Source organism: Ranitomeya variabilis, chromosome 1 (genome assembly GCF_051348905.1).
Source record: "Ranitomeya variabilis isolate aRanVar5 chromosome 1, aRanVar5.hap1, whole genome shotgun sequence".
Lineage (NCBI taxonomy): Eukaryota > Metazoa > Chordata > Amphibia > Anura > Dendrobatidae > Ranitomeya > Ranitomeya variabilis.
Genome location: NC_135232.1, coordinates 151,346,683 through 151,364,233, shown reverse-complemented (window position 1 = coordinate 151,364,233; position 17,551 = coordinate 151,346,683). Strand labels below are relative to the sequence as shown.

The 17,551-nt window shown below is 42.4% G+C and overlaps 1 protein-coding gene across 8 annotated transcripts in view; it reads right to left on the bottom strand.

Moving 5' to 3' along the window:
* Positions 1 to 11,169: 11,169 nt before the first annotated feature.
* The window catches only part of PAM (peptidylglycine alpha-amidating monooxygenase), a 267,028-nt gene continuing 260,646 nt past the window's right edge, over positions 11,170 to 17,551 (bottom strand). For all 8 annotated transcript variants that reach the window (XM_077289753.1, XM_077289771.1, XM_077289788.1 and 5 more), the window contains one exon: positions 11,170 to 11,916. In XM_077289753.1, coding sequence (XP_077145868.1) covers positions 11,732 to 11,916 — 185 coding nt within the window. In that variant the 3' untranslated portion in view covers positions 11,170 to 11,731. The remainder of the gene's footprint in view (positions 11,917 to 17,551) is intronic.

The following is a 17,551-nucleotide window of genomic DNA, read 5'->3' as shown; positions in this document are numbered from 1 at the left end:
TGATAAGTTGAGAGATAGAGAAACAGATCCAGGAACATCTCCACCTGTGGAAGAGGAGAAGATTATACACACTGTTCTTGGAGACTTTCCCCTGTCTTGAACTCAAATAAATCAGGCCATCGTGGTACCTGTTTTGATGTTTAGTCAGCCGAAAACGCTGGAACCAAATGCCATGCCAGACCATCTTGAGCCAAAAGAGACTCTGCACCAACAGATTCAAACAGCAGATGTGACCCCAGCCGTAACTCAACAACAGCAGACTCCAACAGAGGACGCCATGCCAACAGTTGAATCGGCAAGTCCACCCTCTGCTATCGGTGAATCTGCCATGCCTACAGTTAGTAGAAGCAGTCATGAGAGCTCCAGCATATCAGTGCTACCTAGACTCACTAGAAGTGTAGCCAAAAGACAGTGCACTGCACCAGCGACAGCAAGCACAGCAGACCCTGTTAGGTCACTAGCAACCCCTGTACTGCGGAGGTCTACACGTAGCACCCAAAATCAAACTCCAATTCGCTACAAAACTTGGAAATATTAATGGTTGCTGCTGTTTGTTTGAAAATGTCTGTATCTATATCTTTGCTACAGGTTTAAAATGGACAATGGAGTAATGGACAGTGAATTACTCAAAAACTTTCATTATACTTTTAAAAGGGATCCCTTTGTTTACCCGGGATCCTTGCTGTTTCAAGTTTGCACTCACTGAAATGCAGAGTCATGAACTGTGCATGACCAAGACTTTTGCAACGTTCAAGTGTCCTCACCTCCCATAAAGTGAAGCACCACTTTTGCACAATTTGTTTATAGCATTTCAAAATTGTATGTCTTTTGCTAACATGTATTGTTGTTTTTCTTTTCCCAGTCCCGGAGTACTGGATTTAACAGGGGGGAGTGCGGTGCCCCAGTGTCCTGGTCGTCGCAGTGATGTCATTATCCTTTCAGGGGGAGAAGTGATGTCATGTCTGAAGGCAACGAAAGACAACCACATTCAGGTATCACACACATGCAACATGTTCACACTCCAGACCAGAAGGGGGAGCTCTAAGCCTGTTTAGGGTGAACTCCCCTATTTAACATCCTGGCTGGAGGAAGTCAGGGTTCAGTCCTGTCAGGAGGACAGAGGGAGGAGGGAGAGGAAGGAGTCTTGGAGCCTGGAGGGCTGCAGCTCCTGGAAGATGACACTAAAGTGGATATATTGCTGAGAGTGTGCAGGAAAGCAGAGCACAGGAGAGGAACATCAGAGGGAGTTCAGCCAGGAGCAAGCTGCTTCCCTCTGAGGTGCAGAATCCGGTAGCCAGTGCAGCGTGGAAGTAAGTACTCTACATCTTGCTTCAGAGACTGGCAGGGCAGGTGATTCCAAGTTGCCTGTCCGCCCTTGTATACCCAGTAGGCACGGTGACACCGCTCAGAGGCCGTGGCGTGCTAGAGTCCCTAACCAAAGTCTCAAGTCACCAGCCATACGGGTTTGTCCTATCCATACCATCTGGGGGACAGAGAGAAAGAGACATTCCATCTACAATAGTTGTGAGGACCTCACCAAGAAGCTCAGCAGGGAGGTACTACAACACACAGGCGCTAGAGGAAGGCTACTGATTTCCACCTGGACAAGGGGACTCTGGAATTGCCTTCAGACCGACCGGACTCTGCCTGCCCTGTCATCTGGCGCTCCGGGCTGAGGATACCATCTGAAGTCTTCAGTAAACAAGGTAAAAGACTGCAAACCCGCCTCCTCGTTCGTGCACCTTGCCCATATATAAACTCTTTCACTGGACACCCCTGAGTGCCACGGACTGGGTCAGCCACCGTGACATCCCACGAGCCGAAGGACCCACTGCCGAGTACCTCATTGCCCTACTCTGGGGGCGATCCATATGCGGCTGGAGTCACCTGAACTTGGCATGAATTATAACTTCTATTGGACTTTATGTTTTTTGCTGTTCTATTACACAATATGTTTATATGCCACTAGGGAGAAACGTCTCCCAAGAGTTCACTCTCACTGTACTCCATTCTTTCGGATTCTCTATTTTGTCAGCCAGATTGTGAGTGTTTTGTCTTATTTCACAATTGGCTCATTAAGGGGTTAAAGTCCTTTCACAATTGAATAGGCCGATAAAAAATAGGTTTTGTAAATTTCCTTACAAAAAAAAAAGAAAACGGCTGATAAATTTAAACTTTTTTAACATCCTAACAAAATAAAAGGATGTTTGAAAAATGATAGAAGCGCTAAGTGGCGCGAAATGGCCGTCGTCTTACACCAGCTCGCACATCCCAGCAACCTGTTCCTCTGGCCATGACATTTTAAAGTTTGAATAAAGAAGGAAGTTTTAAGGACCGGTGACTGCTATCTGCATTTTTCTTCTTTGCTGCATACACCCTGTTTTTGCATGAGCACCCGGAGTCCATAGAGGTGGTCTCTATCCGGAAAGCACTCCATTCAGCATATGGTTGTCTGGCCCCACAACAGTGCCGTTATATTTTTCTTTTTTGCATATTTGAAAAATGATGCTGAGATAAAGTAAACCCATGGGAAATGTTATTTATTAGTTATTTTATGTGGTATGACTATCTGCTTCAGTGATATAAGCATCCACAGTTTGAAAATTGCTAATCTTTCTAAATATTTATAAAATTTCTGATATTTTCATAAAAAAACCCAGAAAAGTTATAGACCTAAATTTTGGAGGAATTTTGGGGAGGTAAACCAATAAATAGTGATTTATAGATTGCCTACTTTGGCCATAATACATTAGATGAGATCTATTGGTCTGAAAGCACAATTTGAGTTGTTAGGGTCTGTACACCTTATAATTTTCTCCTTACACAGCAGCTTTCTGCTTCTCCAGTTAGGCCCCATCAGCCTAGCACGGTGGAGATGGAAATCAGTGAGGTTAGGGTTTTCTATCCAACTAGAGGCTTGACTGTCGGTTTTTCGAGGTTAAATCAGAAGGTGGCTAGCCCCTTTATAACTACAGTGTACTACCAAACACCATTCCTTCCATAGAAATACAGAGGAAAGCTGTCATGAAAGCATCAATAAATGCTCATCAATGTGAACTTTCCTAGTGATTTAGGATGCTCAATGGATGAAAACACTGGAATCATGGTTTGCGATGGCCTTTCAATTAATCAGACTTGTGATGTACTAACTTTTTTCATGTTATCATCCCTCTAACCAAACAGACATTTGTTTTTATTGTGTGCCATTAATATGGAGTCATTTTATGAACTACCAAAGATTCTGATCTGTGTATCAGTGAGCTGCCCATGTATTCCAGTCTAAATAATGTGTTATCTTACTGGAGACATAAGACCTTCCAATTCATCTGCAAACACGTACACTGTACTGTGAACTGTACTTGCTTAATGTGTTCCTTTATTAGCACAACGTTAGGGAACTGGGAAACTGTTTGACATTTTAAAGAAAAATTAAGTATTGGTATGCTAACACTGAAATACATTTTTTAACATACTGTGCGCAGGTCACTGGTATATACTGAAGAGATGTGTGTCACTGAGAATGTTAGCCTCAGGGATATGAACCCAGAAGTATACTCTAGCATGTTATGTGCTGAGAGGGGTTAATCGGCCATAATAAGGCTCGGATTTTTGGTGAACAGTGAAGAGTGGGTGGGAGGCTGTTCACCATATTTCCACCACAGGATATGGTCCAGAAGGTAAATGTGAAGCATTTGGACTCATTCGGTGTTCGGTGAGATCTCCAGAGCGGTGCTCATGTTAAAGAGAGCTGAACTTGTTTTTTCCTGAGCGGGTACACCCCACAGCCACATAGACTGTACTGTCTACTATTTTGTTTTCCCCATTATGCCAGAAGGGCCGTGCATGTTTTACCTAATGTGGACTAGGTTATGCAGCACGATTTTTAATAAACCAGTAGAAATCTTAAATGGAAGTGTTCCTGTGATTACCTCTTTGAGCAGCTGAGTGAACCAATCTGCCACAATACTGAAATAATGGAAATTATATCCAGCCAACATTTCATTCACTTCATACATCCTACAATTGACTAGACGGAGTGACCACAATTATCTACAGTGGGGGAAATAAATATTTGATCCCTTGGTGATTTTGTAAATTTGCCCACTGACAAAGACATGAACAGTCTATAACTGTAAGGGTAGGTTAACTTTAACATTGAGAGATAGAATATCCAAAATAAAATCCAGAAAATCACATTGTATAAATTATATACCTTTATTTGCATTTTGCAGTTAGAAATAAGTATTTGATCCCTCTGGCAAACAAGACTTAATACTTGGTGGCAAAACCCTTGTTAGCAAGCACAGCAGTCAGACTTTTTTTGTAGTTGATGATGAGGTTTGCGCACATGTCAGGAGGAATTTTGGTCCGCTCCTCTTTGCAGATCATCTCTAAATCATTAAGATTTTGAGGCTGTCGCTTGGCCACTCGGAGCTTCAACTCCCTCCATAAGTTTTCTATGGGATTAACATCTGTAGACTGGCTAGGCTACTCCATGACCTTAATGTGCTTCTTTTTGAGCCACTCCTTTGTTGCCTTGGCTGTATGTTTTGGGTCATTGTCTTGCTGAAAGACCCAGCTACGACCCATTTTTAATGTCCTGGCGGAGGGAAGGAAGTTGTCACTCAGGATTTTACAGTACATGGCTCCATCCATTCTCCCATTGATGCGGTGAAGTAGTCCTGTGCCCTTAGCAGAGAAATACCCCCAAAACATAATGATTCCACATCCATGCTGGACAGTGGGGATAGTGTTCTTTGGGTCATAGGCAGCATTTCTCTTTCTCCAAACACGGCGAATTGAGTTAATGCCAAAGAGCTCAATTTTTGTCTCATCTGACCACAGCACCTTCTCCCAGTCACTCACAGAATCATCCAGGTGTTCATTGGCAAACTTAAGACAGGCCTGCACATGTGCCTTCTTGAGCAGGGTGACCTTGCAGGCACTGCAGGATTTTAAACTTTTACGGTGTAATGTGTTACCAATAGTTTTCTTGGTGACTGTGGTCCCAGCTGCCTTGAGATCATTAACAAGTTCCCCTCGTGTAGTTTTAGGCTGATCTCTCACCTTCCTCGTGATCAAGGATACGCCACGGGGTGAGATTTTGCATGGTGCTCCAGATCGATGTTGATTGACTGTCATTTTGTATTTCTTCCATTTTCTTACTATTGCACCAACAGTTGTCTCCTTCTCACCTGGGGTCTTAATAAAGGTTTTGCAGCCCATTCCAGCTTTATGCAGGTCTATGATCTTGTCCATGACATCCTTATAAAGCTCTTTGGTCTTGGCCATGTTATAGAGTCTGTGGACAGGAGTCTTTTATAAAGGTGACCATGTAAGACAGCTGTCTTTAATGCAGGTAACGAGTTGATTTGGAGCGTCTAACTGGTTTGTAGGAGCTAGAACTCTTAATGGTTGGTAGGGGATCAAATACTTATTTCTCACTGCAAAATGCAAATAAATATATATAATTTATACAATGTGATTTTCTTAATTTTATTTTTGATATTCTGTCTCTCAATTTTAAAGTTAACCTACCCTTAAAATTATAGACTGTTCACGTCTTTGTCAGTGGGCAAACTTACAAAATCAACAAGGGATCAAATACTTATTTCCCCCACTGTATATACTCCTTGACTACACCATTTTCACTAGACAGTCACTGAAAAAGACCTGGGAGTATGGGTGGATGACAAACTCACATTTAGTGGCCAGTGTCAAGCAGTGTCTGCAAAGGCAAATAAAATAATGGGATGCATTAAAAGAGGCATAGATGCTCATGAGGAGAACATGATTTTACCTTTATACAAGTCACTAGTTCGACCACACTTAGAATACTGTGTTCTGGTCTCTGGCGTATAAGAAAGACAAAGCTGAACTGGAGCGGGTGCAGAGAAGAGCGACCAAGGTTATTAGAGGACTGGGGGGTCTGCAATACCAAGATAGGTTATTACACTTGGGGCTATTTAGTTTGGAAAAACGAAGGCTAAGGTGTGATCTTATTTTAATGTATAAATATATGAGGGGACAGTACAAAGACCTTACTGATGATCTTTTTAATCATAGACCGGTGACAGGGACAAGGGGGCATCCTCTACGTCTGGAGGAAAGAAGGTTTAAGCATAATAACAGACGCGGGTTCTTTACTGTAAGAGCAGTGAGACTATGGAACTCTCTGCCGTATGATGTTGTAATGAGTGATTCATTACTTAAATTTAAGAGGGGACTGGATACCTTTCTTGAAAAGTATAATGTTACAGGTTATATACACTAGATTCCTTGATAGGGCGTTGGTCCAGGGAACTAGTCTGATTGCCGTATGTGGAGTTGGGAAGGAATTTTTTTCCCCAATGTGGAGCTTACTCTTTGCCACATGGTTTTTTTTTGCCTTCCTCTGGATCAACATGTTAGGGCATGTTAGGTTAGGCTATGGGTTGAACTAGATGGACTTAAAGTCTTCCTTCAACCTTAAAAACTATGTAAAAGTATGTATGTAATATAGTTTACTAGACACTAACACTACTTTGCTTTTTGATTCACACTTCTATAGACATGTTTTTTTTTCCTGATAGTTTTCAGATTTTGTTGTACTTAAAAGGGTTATCCTGGACTTGTGTTTTTTTTTTCTAATAGGGCTAAGAACTTACAGAAGTTGGTTGCTAACTACCTGCCCATTCTTTCTAACGATGATCTCTGAACGTGGTCACCTACTGCTCCTGCTGCTTCATTTGAACTCTTGTCAGCAGAGCAGCTCTTCCTCTTCAGGTCTGTTCTGTCGACCGAGCATCACTGTCAATGTTATTCTAATTGACAGCCGGCTCACAGTATTTAGGCAGCAGGGAGCTGGCTGTCATACAGCAGGACATTGGCATTGATGCCCCATCGACAGAGCAGAAGAGAAGTTGCTGTCAATATGACATCCACAGAAACCTCAGAATTGCTGGCAAGAGCGAATTGTGGCTGCTCTGAGCCAGCAGAGATGTACGCCGGGCAAAACAGGAAGGTTAGTAACTACCTGCCTGTAAGTTCTTAGCCCAATAAGAAAACAATCCCAGTTAACCCCTTTATTATCAGAGCATGTTTCCTAGGCTGCATTCACAGTCAGGTTTTAGCTTCAAAAACTGCATTAAAAAATCAGAAGTGGATTTACAGTGGCTTGCAAAAGTATTCAACCCTTGGCAGTTTTTGTGTTTTGCTACCTCACAACCTGGAATTTCCCTGTTTACTTTTAGGGGTTTGCATCAGTTCATGTAAAGAACATGCCTACAACTGTGAACATTTTGTTTTCTTTTTATTGTGAAGCAAACAACAAATAGGACAAAATAACTAAAAAGTTCTGTGTGCATAACTATTCACCCCCCAGTCAGTACTCTGTAGAGCCTCCTTTTGAGGCAATTATAGCTGCAAGTTGCTGTGGATAAGTCTCTCTCTAGGAGCTTTCCACATCTTGCCAATGGGATTTTTGCCCAATCCTCAAAGCAAAACCTTTCCAGCTCCTTCAAGTTAGATGGTTTCATCTGGTGAACAGCAATCTTCGTCTGACCACAGATTCTTAATTGCATTAAGGGACTGGAGTTTGACTATGCCACTCCAAAACATTTACACTTTTCCCCTTAAACCATGGGTGTTGCTTTAGCAATATGCTTTGAGTCACTGACTTTTAGGAAGCTGAACCTCCATCCGAGTCTCAAATCACTGACAGACCGAAACAGGTTTTGCTCTAAATATCCCTGTATTTTGTACTATCCATCTTCCCCTCAACTCAGATCATTTTCCCTGTTCCTGCTGCTGAATTACACCCCCACAGATACTTCCACCACCATATTTCACTGTGGGGATGGTGTTCTTGGGGTGATGGGCTGTGTTGGTCTGGCACCAGGCATAGCATTTATCTTGGAGGTCAAAAAGTTCAATTTTGGTCTCACCTTCCTCCATTCATTTGGGGAATATCCTCCATGTCTTTTGTCAAACTCAAAACAAGCCTTACAATTTTTGTGTGTAAGTAAAGGCGTTTTTTCCGCCTATTCTTCCATAAATGCCACCTCTATGGAGTGAATGGCTTATTGAGGTCATATGGACAGATACTCCAGTCTGATTGGGAACTCTGCAGCTCCTTCAGGGTTACCTTTGGTCTCCGTGATGCCTCTCTGATTAATGCCCTCCTTGCCCAGGCTGAGAGTTTTGGTGGACAGCCCAGTCTTGGCAGGTTTGTTGTGGTACCATGTTCTTTCCATTTTTAATGAATTTGTTGGTTCTCCTGGGGATCATCAGAGATTGGGATATTTTTGTATAATCCAGCCCGACTTGTACTTCTCAACAACTTTGTACCTGACTTGTTTGGAGATCTCCTTGCTCTTCATGGTGTTGTTTGCTTAGTGTTGCCGCCTCTGTGGCCTTTCAGAAAAGGTGTGTATATACTATGTGACACTTAGATTGCCCACAAATTGTCTTCGTTTCACTAAGCATGTGACTTATGATGGTAATTGCAGGCACCAGAAATTTTTAGGGGCTTCATTGCAAAAGGAGTGAATACATATGCACATGCCAATTTTTAGTTATTTGATCCCATAAATTTAATTTATGCCTATATACAGGGTCGGCCTGGCGGGGCACCAGGGAAATCCCCGGTGGGCCCTTGCAGTGGACCAGGGAGATGGGGGTGGGAAGATAAGGAAAAACACCGTTCATTACCTGAACCGCCGCGGCGCGCGTCCCGATCAACACTGACTAGTGTGCGCCTGTCGTCACCGGCGTATGACGTCAGTGTCATGCGCTGCAAGCGACGGGCGCACACAAGTCAGCGGTCGGCCTCTGCTAGGTCAGCGGCCATATTAATAGGAGTTCGCCGGACCTGCAGAGGAAGAGGACACCGCCCGCTGCTGGGAGCGCAGGCAGGTAAGAGGAATCTTTTTTTTTCTTCTGTCCATGTGGCCAGGACAAGGGACCAGTATGGATATATGGGGGGGATAGAGAGCAACACAAGGGACCAGTATGAATATATGGGGGGGGAGGGAGCAACACAAGGGACCAGTATGGATATAATGGGGGGGGGGGGGGTAACACAAGGTACCAGATGTTATTTCCATATTACTCATCTTTAGATGGTACTGCTCCTAATGGGATTTTGAGTCATGATCTCGATGTGTTTCCCCCATAGCCGGGTTCTTTAGGATATCAAAGATAGATAGGCATAGTGACGGATCAGAGTCCTACAGATGAGGTTCCAACCTCTGCATAACTTCTGCAGCCTGAGAATACCAGTTCTCAGTTGTATGCTTTAGATTGGCTGGTTGTCAAAAATGGGGGGGACCCCACACCGGTTTTTTAAATTATTTATATATCTGTTCTTGATAACCAAAGTTGCTAAAGCTGACAGCTGATGGTTGCAGCCTCCAGCTGTCAGTTTTGCCTGGTTGTAATCAAAAATACAGGGGAACCCCCACAGTTTTTTTTTGTGAAGTCAGTGTTCGGTGTCCGTGCCCGAACAGTAGGTGTTCAGTATGGAAGCCAAACTTTATTGTTCAGGTTCCCCCATCTCTAGTCGTAGGGGTTTTTCAAATTTTCCAGGTCCATTGCATTATAATTCCTTCCCTTCATTGCTCCCTATGTCACCGCAATCTTCCATCAGATCCAGCGCTTGCACAATGACCACATGATAGTTTTTGAGTGCTCATATTATGCATGCCACTGCATTCCCGCTCGCCACTCTGACTCTCAGCGGCTCCAGAGCATGAAACAGAGTCTAGATCACGTGAAGTAGTTATCACCCTCTACCCCCCCTTGGTCAGACTTCATCTGGAATACCGTGTCCAGTTGGGCACCACATTTTGAAAAAGACATTGAAAAACTGGAGCAAGTTGAGATTAGAGCTACCAGGATGGTGAGCGACTGCAAACTATGTCCTACGAGGAACGGTTAAGAGATCTGAGAAAGTTTAGCTTGCAAAAAAGAAGACTAGGTGGAGACTTAATACCTGTTTACAAATATCTGAAGGGCTATCACATTGTAGAGGGATCATCATTATTCTCATTTGCACACGGAAAACGAGAAGCAATGGAATGAAACTAAAAGGGAGAAGATACAGATTAGATATTAGGAAAACTTTTTGACAGTGAGGGTGATCAATGAGTGGAAGAGGCTGCCACGAGAGGTGGCAAGTTCTCCTTCAATGGAAGTCTTCAAACAGAGGCTGAGATGGTTTAGTGAATACTGCACTGAGCCGAGCTTTGGACACAATGAGGTCCCTTCTGTTATGATCCTAGTGGTAGAGGATCTCTGGTATTCCGGCTAAGTCCGCAAAAACATAGGAACTGCTCTAGGGAGGTGGAAACTGGGCTAACCGCATAACTGATGCTAACACACAACTAGAAGTAGCCGGTGAACGTGCCTACGTTGTTTCTAGACGTCTCGAGCCAGCCGGAGATCTGACTACCCCTAGAGGGAAAATAAGACCTCACTTGCCTCCAGAGAAATTAACCCCAAATATATAGAAAGCCCCCAACAAATAATAACGGTGAGGCAAGAGGAAAACACAAACGTAGAGATGAACTAGATTCAGCAAAGTGAGGCCCACTAATCTAGATAGGCAGAAAATAGAAAGTGAACTATGCGGTCAGCAGAAAACCCTGCAAAAACATCCACGCTGAATATTCAAGAACCCCCGCACCGACTGACGGTGTGAGGGGAGAATATCAGCACCCTAGAGCTTCCAGCGAGCTAGAAATCACATTTTGAGCAAGCTGGACAAAAAACACTGATAATGCAAATGATCCAAAGTATGCAAACAGGACTTAGCTTTTCTTGCATGAGACAGAAGGCAAGGAATCAGGAGGAGACCAAATTGGACTGAATACATCGCTACCAGGCAAGAGACTGAGTCCTAAGGAGGACTAAATAGGGAACACCCACAGCTTAATGAAACAGCTGAAGCCCAGGCCTGCGGAAGACATGACTCATACAATACCATTAGTGACCACAAGAGGGAGCCCAGAAACACAGTTCACAACACCCTTCCAACTCTAACATTGTATGATTCTATGAAAGTGATTAGGCTTCTTTATAAACAAAGCTGATAAACTGATTCTTCGTTATGTCTATTGTTGTAATGAAGAAATATAAAATATAAAACGTATAAAAGACAGAAAAAGTAATGCACAAATTCCAAGGTAGTCTGAATTTAATGCTCTGCGAACACTTTATTACACAAAGTACATTCAGTTTCTGAAAATAGTGTTCTAAAACAGTGTAACCATCTAAAAATAAGACATCCCAATAACACCAAACCAAAAATTAAATATTTTTTTTTCATATATTTTTTTTTACAGATTTAATTATTTTTGGACATTATATAATATTGTGAATTTAAAAAAATAGAAGAGATTTAGCAGCTTTGCATTTTATGTGGCACACATCTTTGTACTGCGATAAGTTGTGACTTTAAAGGCATGAAAATAATAAATTGGCAATTAAAGTGCTATTGGAGAAGCGGAGAAAGGCCATGAAACAATGAAGAACTTCCAATGAACCAAAAACATTAGAATTACGTTGTCTAAGAAGCTTCCTATAGTAATAACAAAGGGGGTTCTGAATGTTCACATAAGGACTACAACTGCACTCAAAGGAAAATAAAGAAAACATGACACTTGTACAGCCCACAGAGACTAGTACAGTTACAATTAAATACACAATCTTAAACGTGCTAAAGGGCCTGGGGTGAGCGGAAGTAGTTGTTTCAGGAAGAAGATGTTGGCACTGGTGGGATAGTGGGTGCAGAATACTCTTCCTCTGAATCTGAGCCATCATCATCATCCTTTTCTTGGTCACTGCCTTCTGTGCTAAGTCTGTCAAAACCTTTTCGACTGTATCCTTTATGACTAGCAAAGAAAGTTCCTAAATTAAGACCTCCACTTCCTTTGCCTAGAAGAAAGACACAAAACACATAACGGCATAAAAAACTATTATAAACGTAAAAATACACTGTATCAAAAGAAAACATTTTTACACATACACATTTTTACATCTACACATAGAGACTATAGGTATTATGTCATCAATACCGTATTTAGATGAATTACATAGTAAAAAAAATAATCAGATTTAGGCCTCATTCAGACGTCAGTTATTTAGACGTTCCAGAAAAACGGACCAAGTTTTATAAGGGAGTATAATCATAGCTTGGTCAGTTTTATCTTTTTTTTTTTTTTTCACTGATGAGAATTTTTTTTTTATCAACATTCCCCTGTCAGTGAAAAACAGAAAGCAGATGAAAAGTATCCGAGTGCTGACAGAGCTTTTCACGGACCCATAGACTTTCACCCAATGCTCTGACCAATATCGGATATGCCTCCGCGATTTTACACTGACCACTTTGTTGGCAAAAAATCACGGACATGTGAACAGCCCCAAAGACTGTCATAGAACTCGTACCTATCTGTGAAAAACACAGAATGCACAAATTCTGCAGATACCATGTATAAAATAGGCATAAACCTGCAACAAAATGCCAAAATATAAATATATATATATACTTTTTTAATAGTTACATGTGATGTCAAAATGAGTGTTAAAAATTTGTTATCGCTTATTAGTTTTGAGAATCATTATCTCCTGGAATCTACTTCTTAACTTATTAATCAGCGACTGCCTAAGACTAATTAGCAAGGAGAGACAATATAAACTAAATAATAACTTTTAATATATAGTCTAAAACTCGATAAATCATACAAACAAACCAAAGTGATCAAGCGCAAATGCTAAAACATTACCAGTGCTCAATAATAAATGGTTTGATCTCACTACTATTGTAGTAATTCTCTGCAGGTCGCAGGTATGCAGGTCAGGTCCAACTGGTTTAAGTTAGAACCAGTACGTACCAGGCTTCAAAAGGACAGGTTCTAACTTAAACCAGTTGGACCTGACAAGTGAGTTACCTGCCAATGAAGGAACTCTTAGTCCCCCACACATACAGTTAGGTCCATATATATTTGGACAGAGACAACATTTTTCTAATTTTGGTTATAGACATTACCACAATGAATTTTAAACAAAACAATTCAGATGCAGTTGAAGTTCAGACTTTCAGCTTTCATTTGAGGGTATCCACATTAAAATTGGATGAAGGCTTTAGGAGTTTCAGCTCTTTAACATGTGCCACCCTGTTTTTAAAGGGACCAAAAGTAATTGGACAATTGACTCCAAGGCTATTTCATGGACAGGTGTGGGCAATCCCTTCGTTATGTCATTCTCAATTAATCAGATAAAAGGCCTAGAGTTGATTTGACGTGTGGTGCTTGCATTTGGAAGGCTTTGCTGTGAAGTAAACATGTGGTCAAAGGAGCTCTCCATGCAAGTGAAACAAGCCTTCCTTAAGCTGCGAAAACAGGAAAAAACCCATCCGAGAAATTGCTACAATATTAGGAGTGGCAAAATCTACAGTTTGGTCCATCGTAAGAAAGAAAGAAAGCACTGGTGAACTCATCAATGCAAAAAGACCTGGGCGCCCACGGAAGACAACAGTGGTGGATGATCGCAGAATAATCTCCATGGTGAAGAGAAACCCCTTCACAACAGCCAACCAAGTGACCAACACTCTCCAGGAGGTAGGCGTATCAATATCCAAATCTACCATAAAGAGAAGACTGCATGAAAGTAAATACAGAGGGTTCACTGTATGGTGCAAGCCACTAATAAGCATCAAGAATAAAAAGGCTAGACTGGACTTTGCTAAAAAACATCTAAAAAAGCCAGCACAGTTCAGGAAGAACATTCTTTGGACAGATGAAACCAAGATCAACCTCTACCAGAATGATGGAAAGAGAAAAGTATGGGAAAGGTGTGGTACAGCTCATGATCCAAAGCATACCACCTCATCTGTAAAACACGGCGGAGGCAGTGTGATGGCTTGGGCATGCATGGCTGCCAGTGGCACTGGGTCACTAGTGTTTATTGATGATGTGACACAGGACAGAAGCAGCCGAATAAATTCTGAGGTATTCAGAGACATACTGTGTGCTCAGATCCAGCCAAATGCAGCCAAACTGATTGGTCATCGTTTCATACTACAGATGGGCAATGATCCAAAACCTAAGGCCAAAGCAACCCAGGAGTTTATTAAAGCAAAGAAGTGGAATATTCTTGAATGTCCAAGTCAGTCACCTGATCTCAACTCAATTGAGCATGCATTTCACTTGTTAAAGACGAAACTTCAGACAGAAAGGCCCACAAACAAACAGCAACTGAAAACCACCGCAGTGAAGGCCTGGCAGAGCATCAAAAAGGTGGAAACACAGAGCCTGGTGATGTCCATGAGTTCAAGACTTCAGGCAGTCATTGCCAACAAAGGGTTTTCAGCCAAGTACTGAAAATGAACATTTTATTTAAAATTATTGAATCTGTCCAATTACTTTTGATCCCTTTAAAAACAGGGTCGCACATGTTAAGGAGCTGAAACTCCTAAACCCTTCATCCAATTTTAATGTGGATACCCTCAAATGAAAGCTGAAAGTCTGAACTTCAACTGCATCTGAATTGTTTTGTTTAAAATTCATTGTGGTAATGTCTATAACCAAAATTAGAAAAATGTTGTCTCTGTCCAAATATATATGGACCTAACTGTATTTTTTACTCCACTGATGAATCCCCCAAAAAGGGAAGGAAACGCGTAGGGAGGTTTGACAGGATCCGGAGGGTACAGCCTTACTTGGGGTCTGTCCTTGTAAGGGCAGGAGCAACACAGGGGCACGACAGGGGATATCAGAAACTCTCTCCCCCCTCTTATACAGTCATCATCTGGGCGCCTGCGCAGTTGTGACCTGCAGAGAATTACTATATTAGTGGTGAAATCAAACCTTGCATTTTTGAGAACTGGTAACTTTTTAGCACTTGCACTTTATCACTTTTGTTTGTTTGCATAATTTTATCACGACACAGCTGTTGGGTGACCAGGGGCTCCTTCCTTGTCCCTAACACTAGAGGACGCCCTAGCTCGCTCTGCTCCCCGGGATACTTCAGATGGGGAAGATGCCGGGGCCGCCGCTCTTGCCTTATCTCCTGAGTTAGCGCTCTGTCTGCTCTCTTCCCCCACACAGGAAAAAGGGGGCGCTACTGTGCACCATAGTACACCAACCCGACAAACAAGGCAACACAGACAAGGGATAACTGAAAACTCCAGGCATACAAAACATTCACTCACATATAATAGAGGAATGCACCAGGGTGTGAAGGTAGGGGAATAAACCAAAACAGAGAAGGATAGGGAATTACAACGCATACAGACCAAGCAACCTTCACTAATAACTCCTCCAACGCTTCTTCTCATATGTGCTCCTCTCGCACTGTAAGCCATGCAGCAAATGTTAGCTCTGTCAAAGATTAGTAACAGAGCCCAGATTATAAAGGGAAAGGAGTGGCTAACCGAGCTGAGCTGTAAACACAGGATCTCCAACATGGCCGATTAACCCCTCTTCTGCCAGAAGAAATAAACTCATTTAAAATGAAGGAGAAGACCTACTTCTCAGCGCCGGAGTAGGAGCAATCAGACGCTGCGGTCTTCTGGCTCCAGACTGCTGCGGTAATCCCATGACATATTTATCCAGCTTCAGAATATATATTAAAAGTTATGTTTTAGCTTATACTGTCTCTCCTCGCTAATTAGTCATAGATCATTTTGAGAGCATTCATTAGTGGGTCATACAGACCACACCATTGCTGATCATTATATCTGCATAAGGCAGCATATATCACATCACTGCTCCATTGCTTTTCTCTTGTAGGAAAATTCCTTTGACGTGAATATAAAACATATTTTGTAACTAGTTGGGATAAATGACGTCTTTAGGAAGATTTATTTCCACTGGTGTTAGGAAAGCACCAAACACATTTTATTCTTAATAACCAGACTGATAAGTAAAGGAAAAGACAAGAAAGTGAACCTAAAGAAAGCAACCGGGAAAAAAGGGAAAATGTAAGGAGCTGGATGCTGCTGCATTACATTTTTTAAACAATTAACAAAAATTATTTTAAACTGAGTGTAACCATGTTCCTTGAGAGGCACTCCACAGTTTTACACTGGGGGCGCTCCACAGTCTTACACTGGGGCGCTCCAAAGTCTTACACTGGGGGCACTCCACAGTCTAAGGGTATGTTTCCACGGTCAGGAAACGCTGCTTGTTTGACGCTGCGCAGAGCTGCAGCGTCAAACAAGCAGCGTCCAGATGTTCCAGCATAGTGGAGGGGATTTTATGAAATCCCGTCTCCACTATGCGTGGAAACCCGCACGCGGCGGCCCTGCGACTCCGGACATGCTGCGCGTCTTTTTAGATCGCAGCATGTCCGTACACCTTGCGGGGATGCAGCATCCCCGCAAGGCATATCACAGGGCGCTATGGGAGAGAGCGATCATCCCGGATGTGAAGAGTTAACACATCCGGCATGATCGCGTCTCAGAAAGGGGGCGGGGCTTAGCGCCGAGCGGCTTTGCCGCTGCGGCGATACCGCCGGCCATCCTGACAGTGGAAACATACCCTAAGGGATGGAAGAAGGTGACAATCCTTCCATATATATAAGAACGAGGCAGAAGTTCATAATTGCTTCTGATTTATGTAATTGTATTTGCATGCTTAAAGGGGTATCCGGGACTTTACAAAAAACAAAAAATGTATCTAAGCACCAATAGGCAGGTAATTGCATCTTACCTGCCTGTTGTGCCCAGGACATGGCAGTTACAGACCGCTCCTGCCGGGGATTCAGCTGCCACTGGTGACGCTACAGGGTGGGACTTTCAAAGTAATTTTGATTGACAGCCAACTCACCAAGTTAGGCAGCAGGGATCCAGCTGCCAATCAGAATGATGTCGGAAGACCCGCCCTGTCTACAGAGCGGAGCAGAAAAGAAGCCTCCACTCTGTAGATGTGACGTCAGCAGAGGCTTCTGAATTTACCTGCCTGTTAGTGCTTAGATTTGCAAAGTCCAGGATATCCCCTTTAAATACAGATACAGCTGAATATTAGCAGCTCTGCAAGACGCTGTGGTTTTCCTCTGTATGCCAGTTCATGTCTTCTTTATGAACATAATGGTGACTAGAACAGGAGAAAAGTCATAGCTGGGAGAAGTCATCGTGAACATTTGGGAGGAGTGGAGAACATGTTTGTTATTTATATAGCACCAACATATTCTGCAGCACTTTTCAAGGGTGTACATATACAAAACTATCGGAGACATTACAAAGTAACACGGTAAAAATGGGTATTTGCTTTTTTACTTTCAGCCCCTTTGGTTGGTGCTTTTATATGCATTGTTGTTCGCTACCACGTTCTGTGCATATGTAACTTTATATTGAGCAGAATATGCATCTATCAGACAGTATATACTGCAGAGTGGTTTACTGCCCTCTTGTGGCGATTTGTGCATATTTACTCATTGTGATTTAAAAGTTCTTTTCAGGTTTAGTCACTTTTCAGTGCCGTCTCCTGGCCTTTATTTATTAACTATTTATGTCATTGTTTTTAGTCTAATTTAACCCAATAACATCCATGCCCTGTAAATTTGGTCCTGG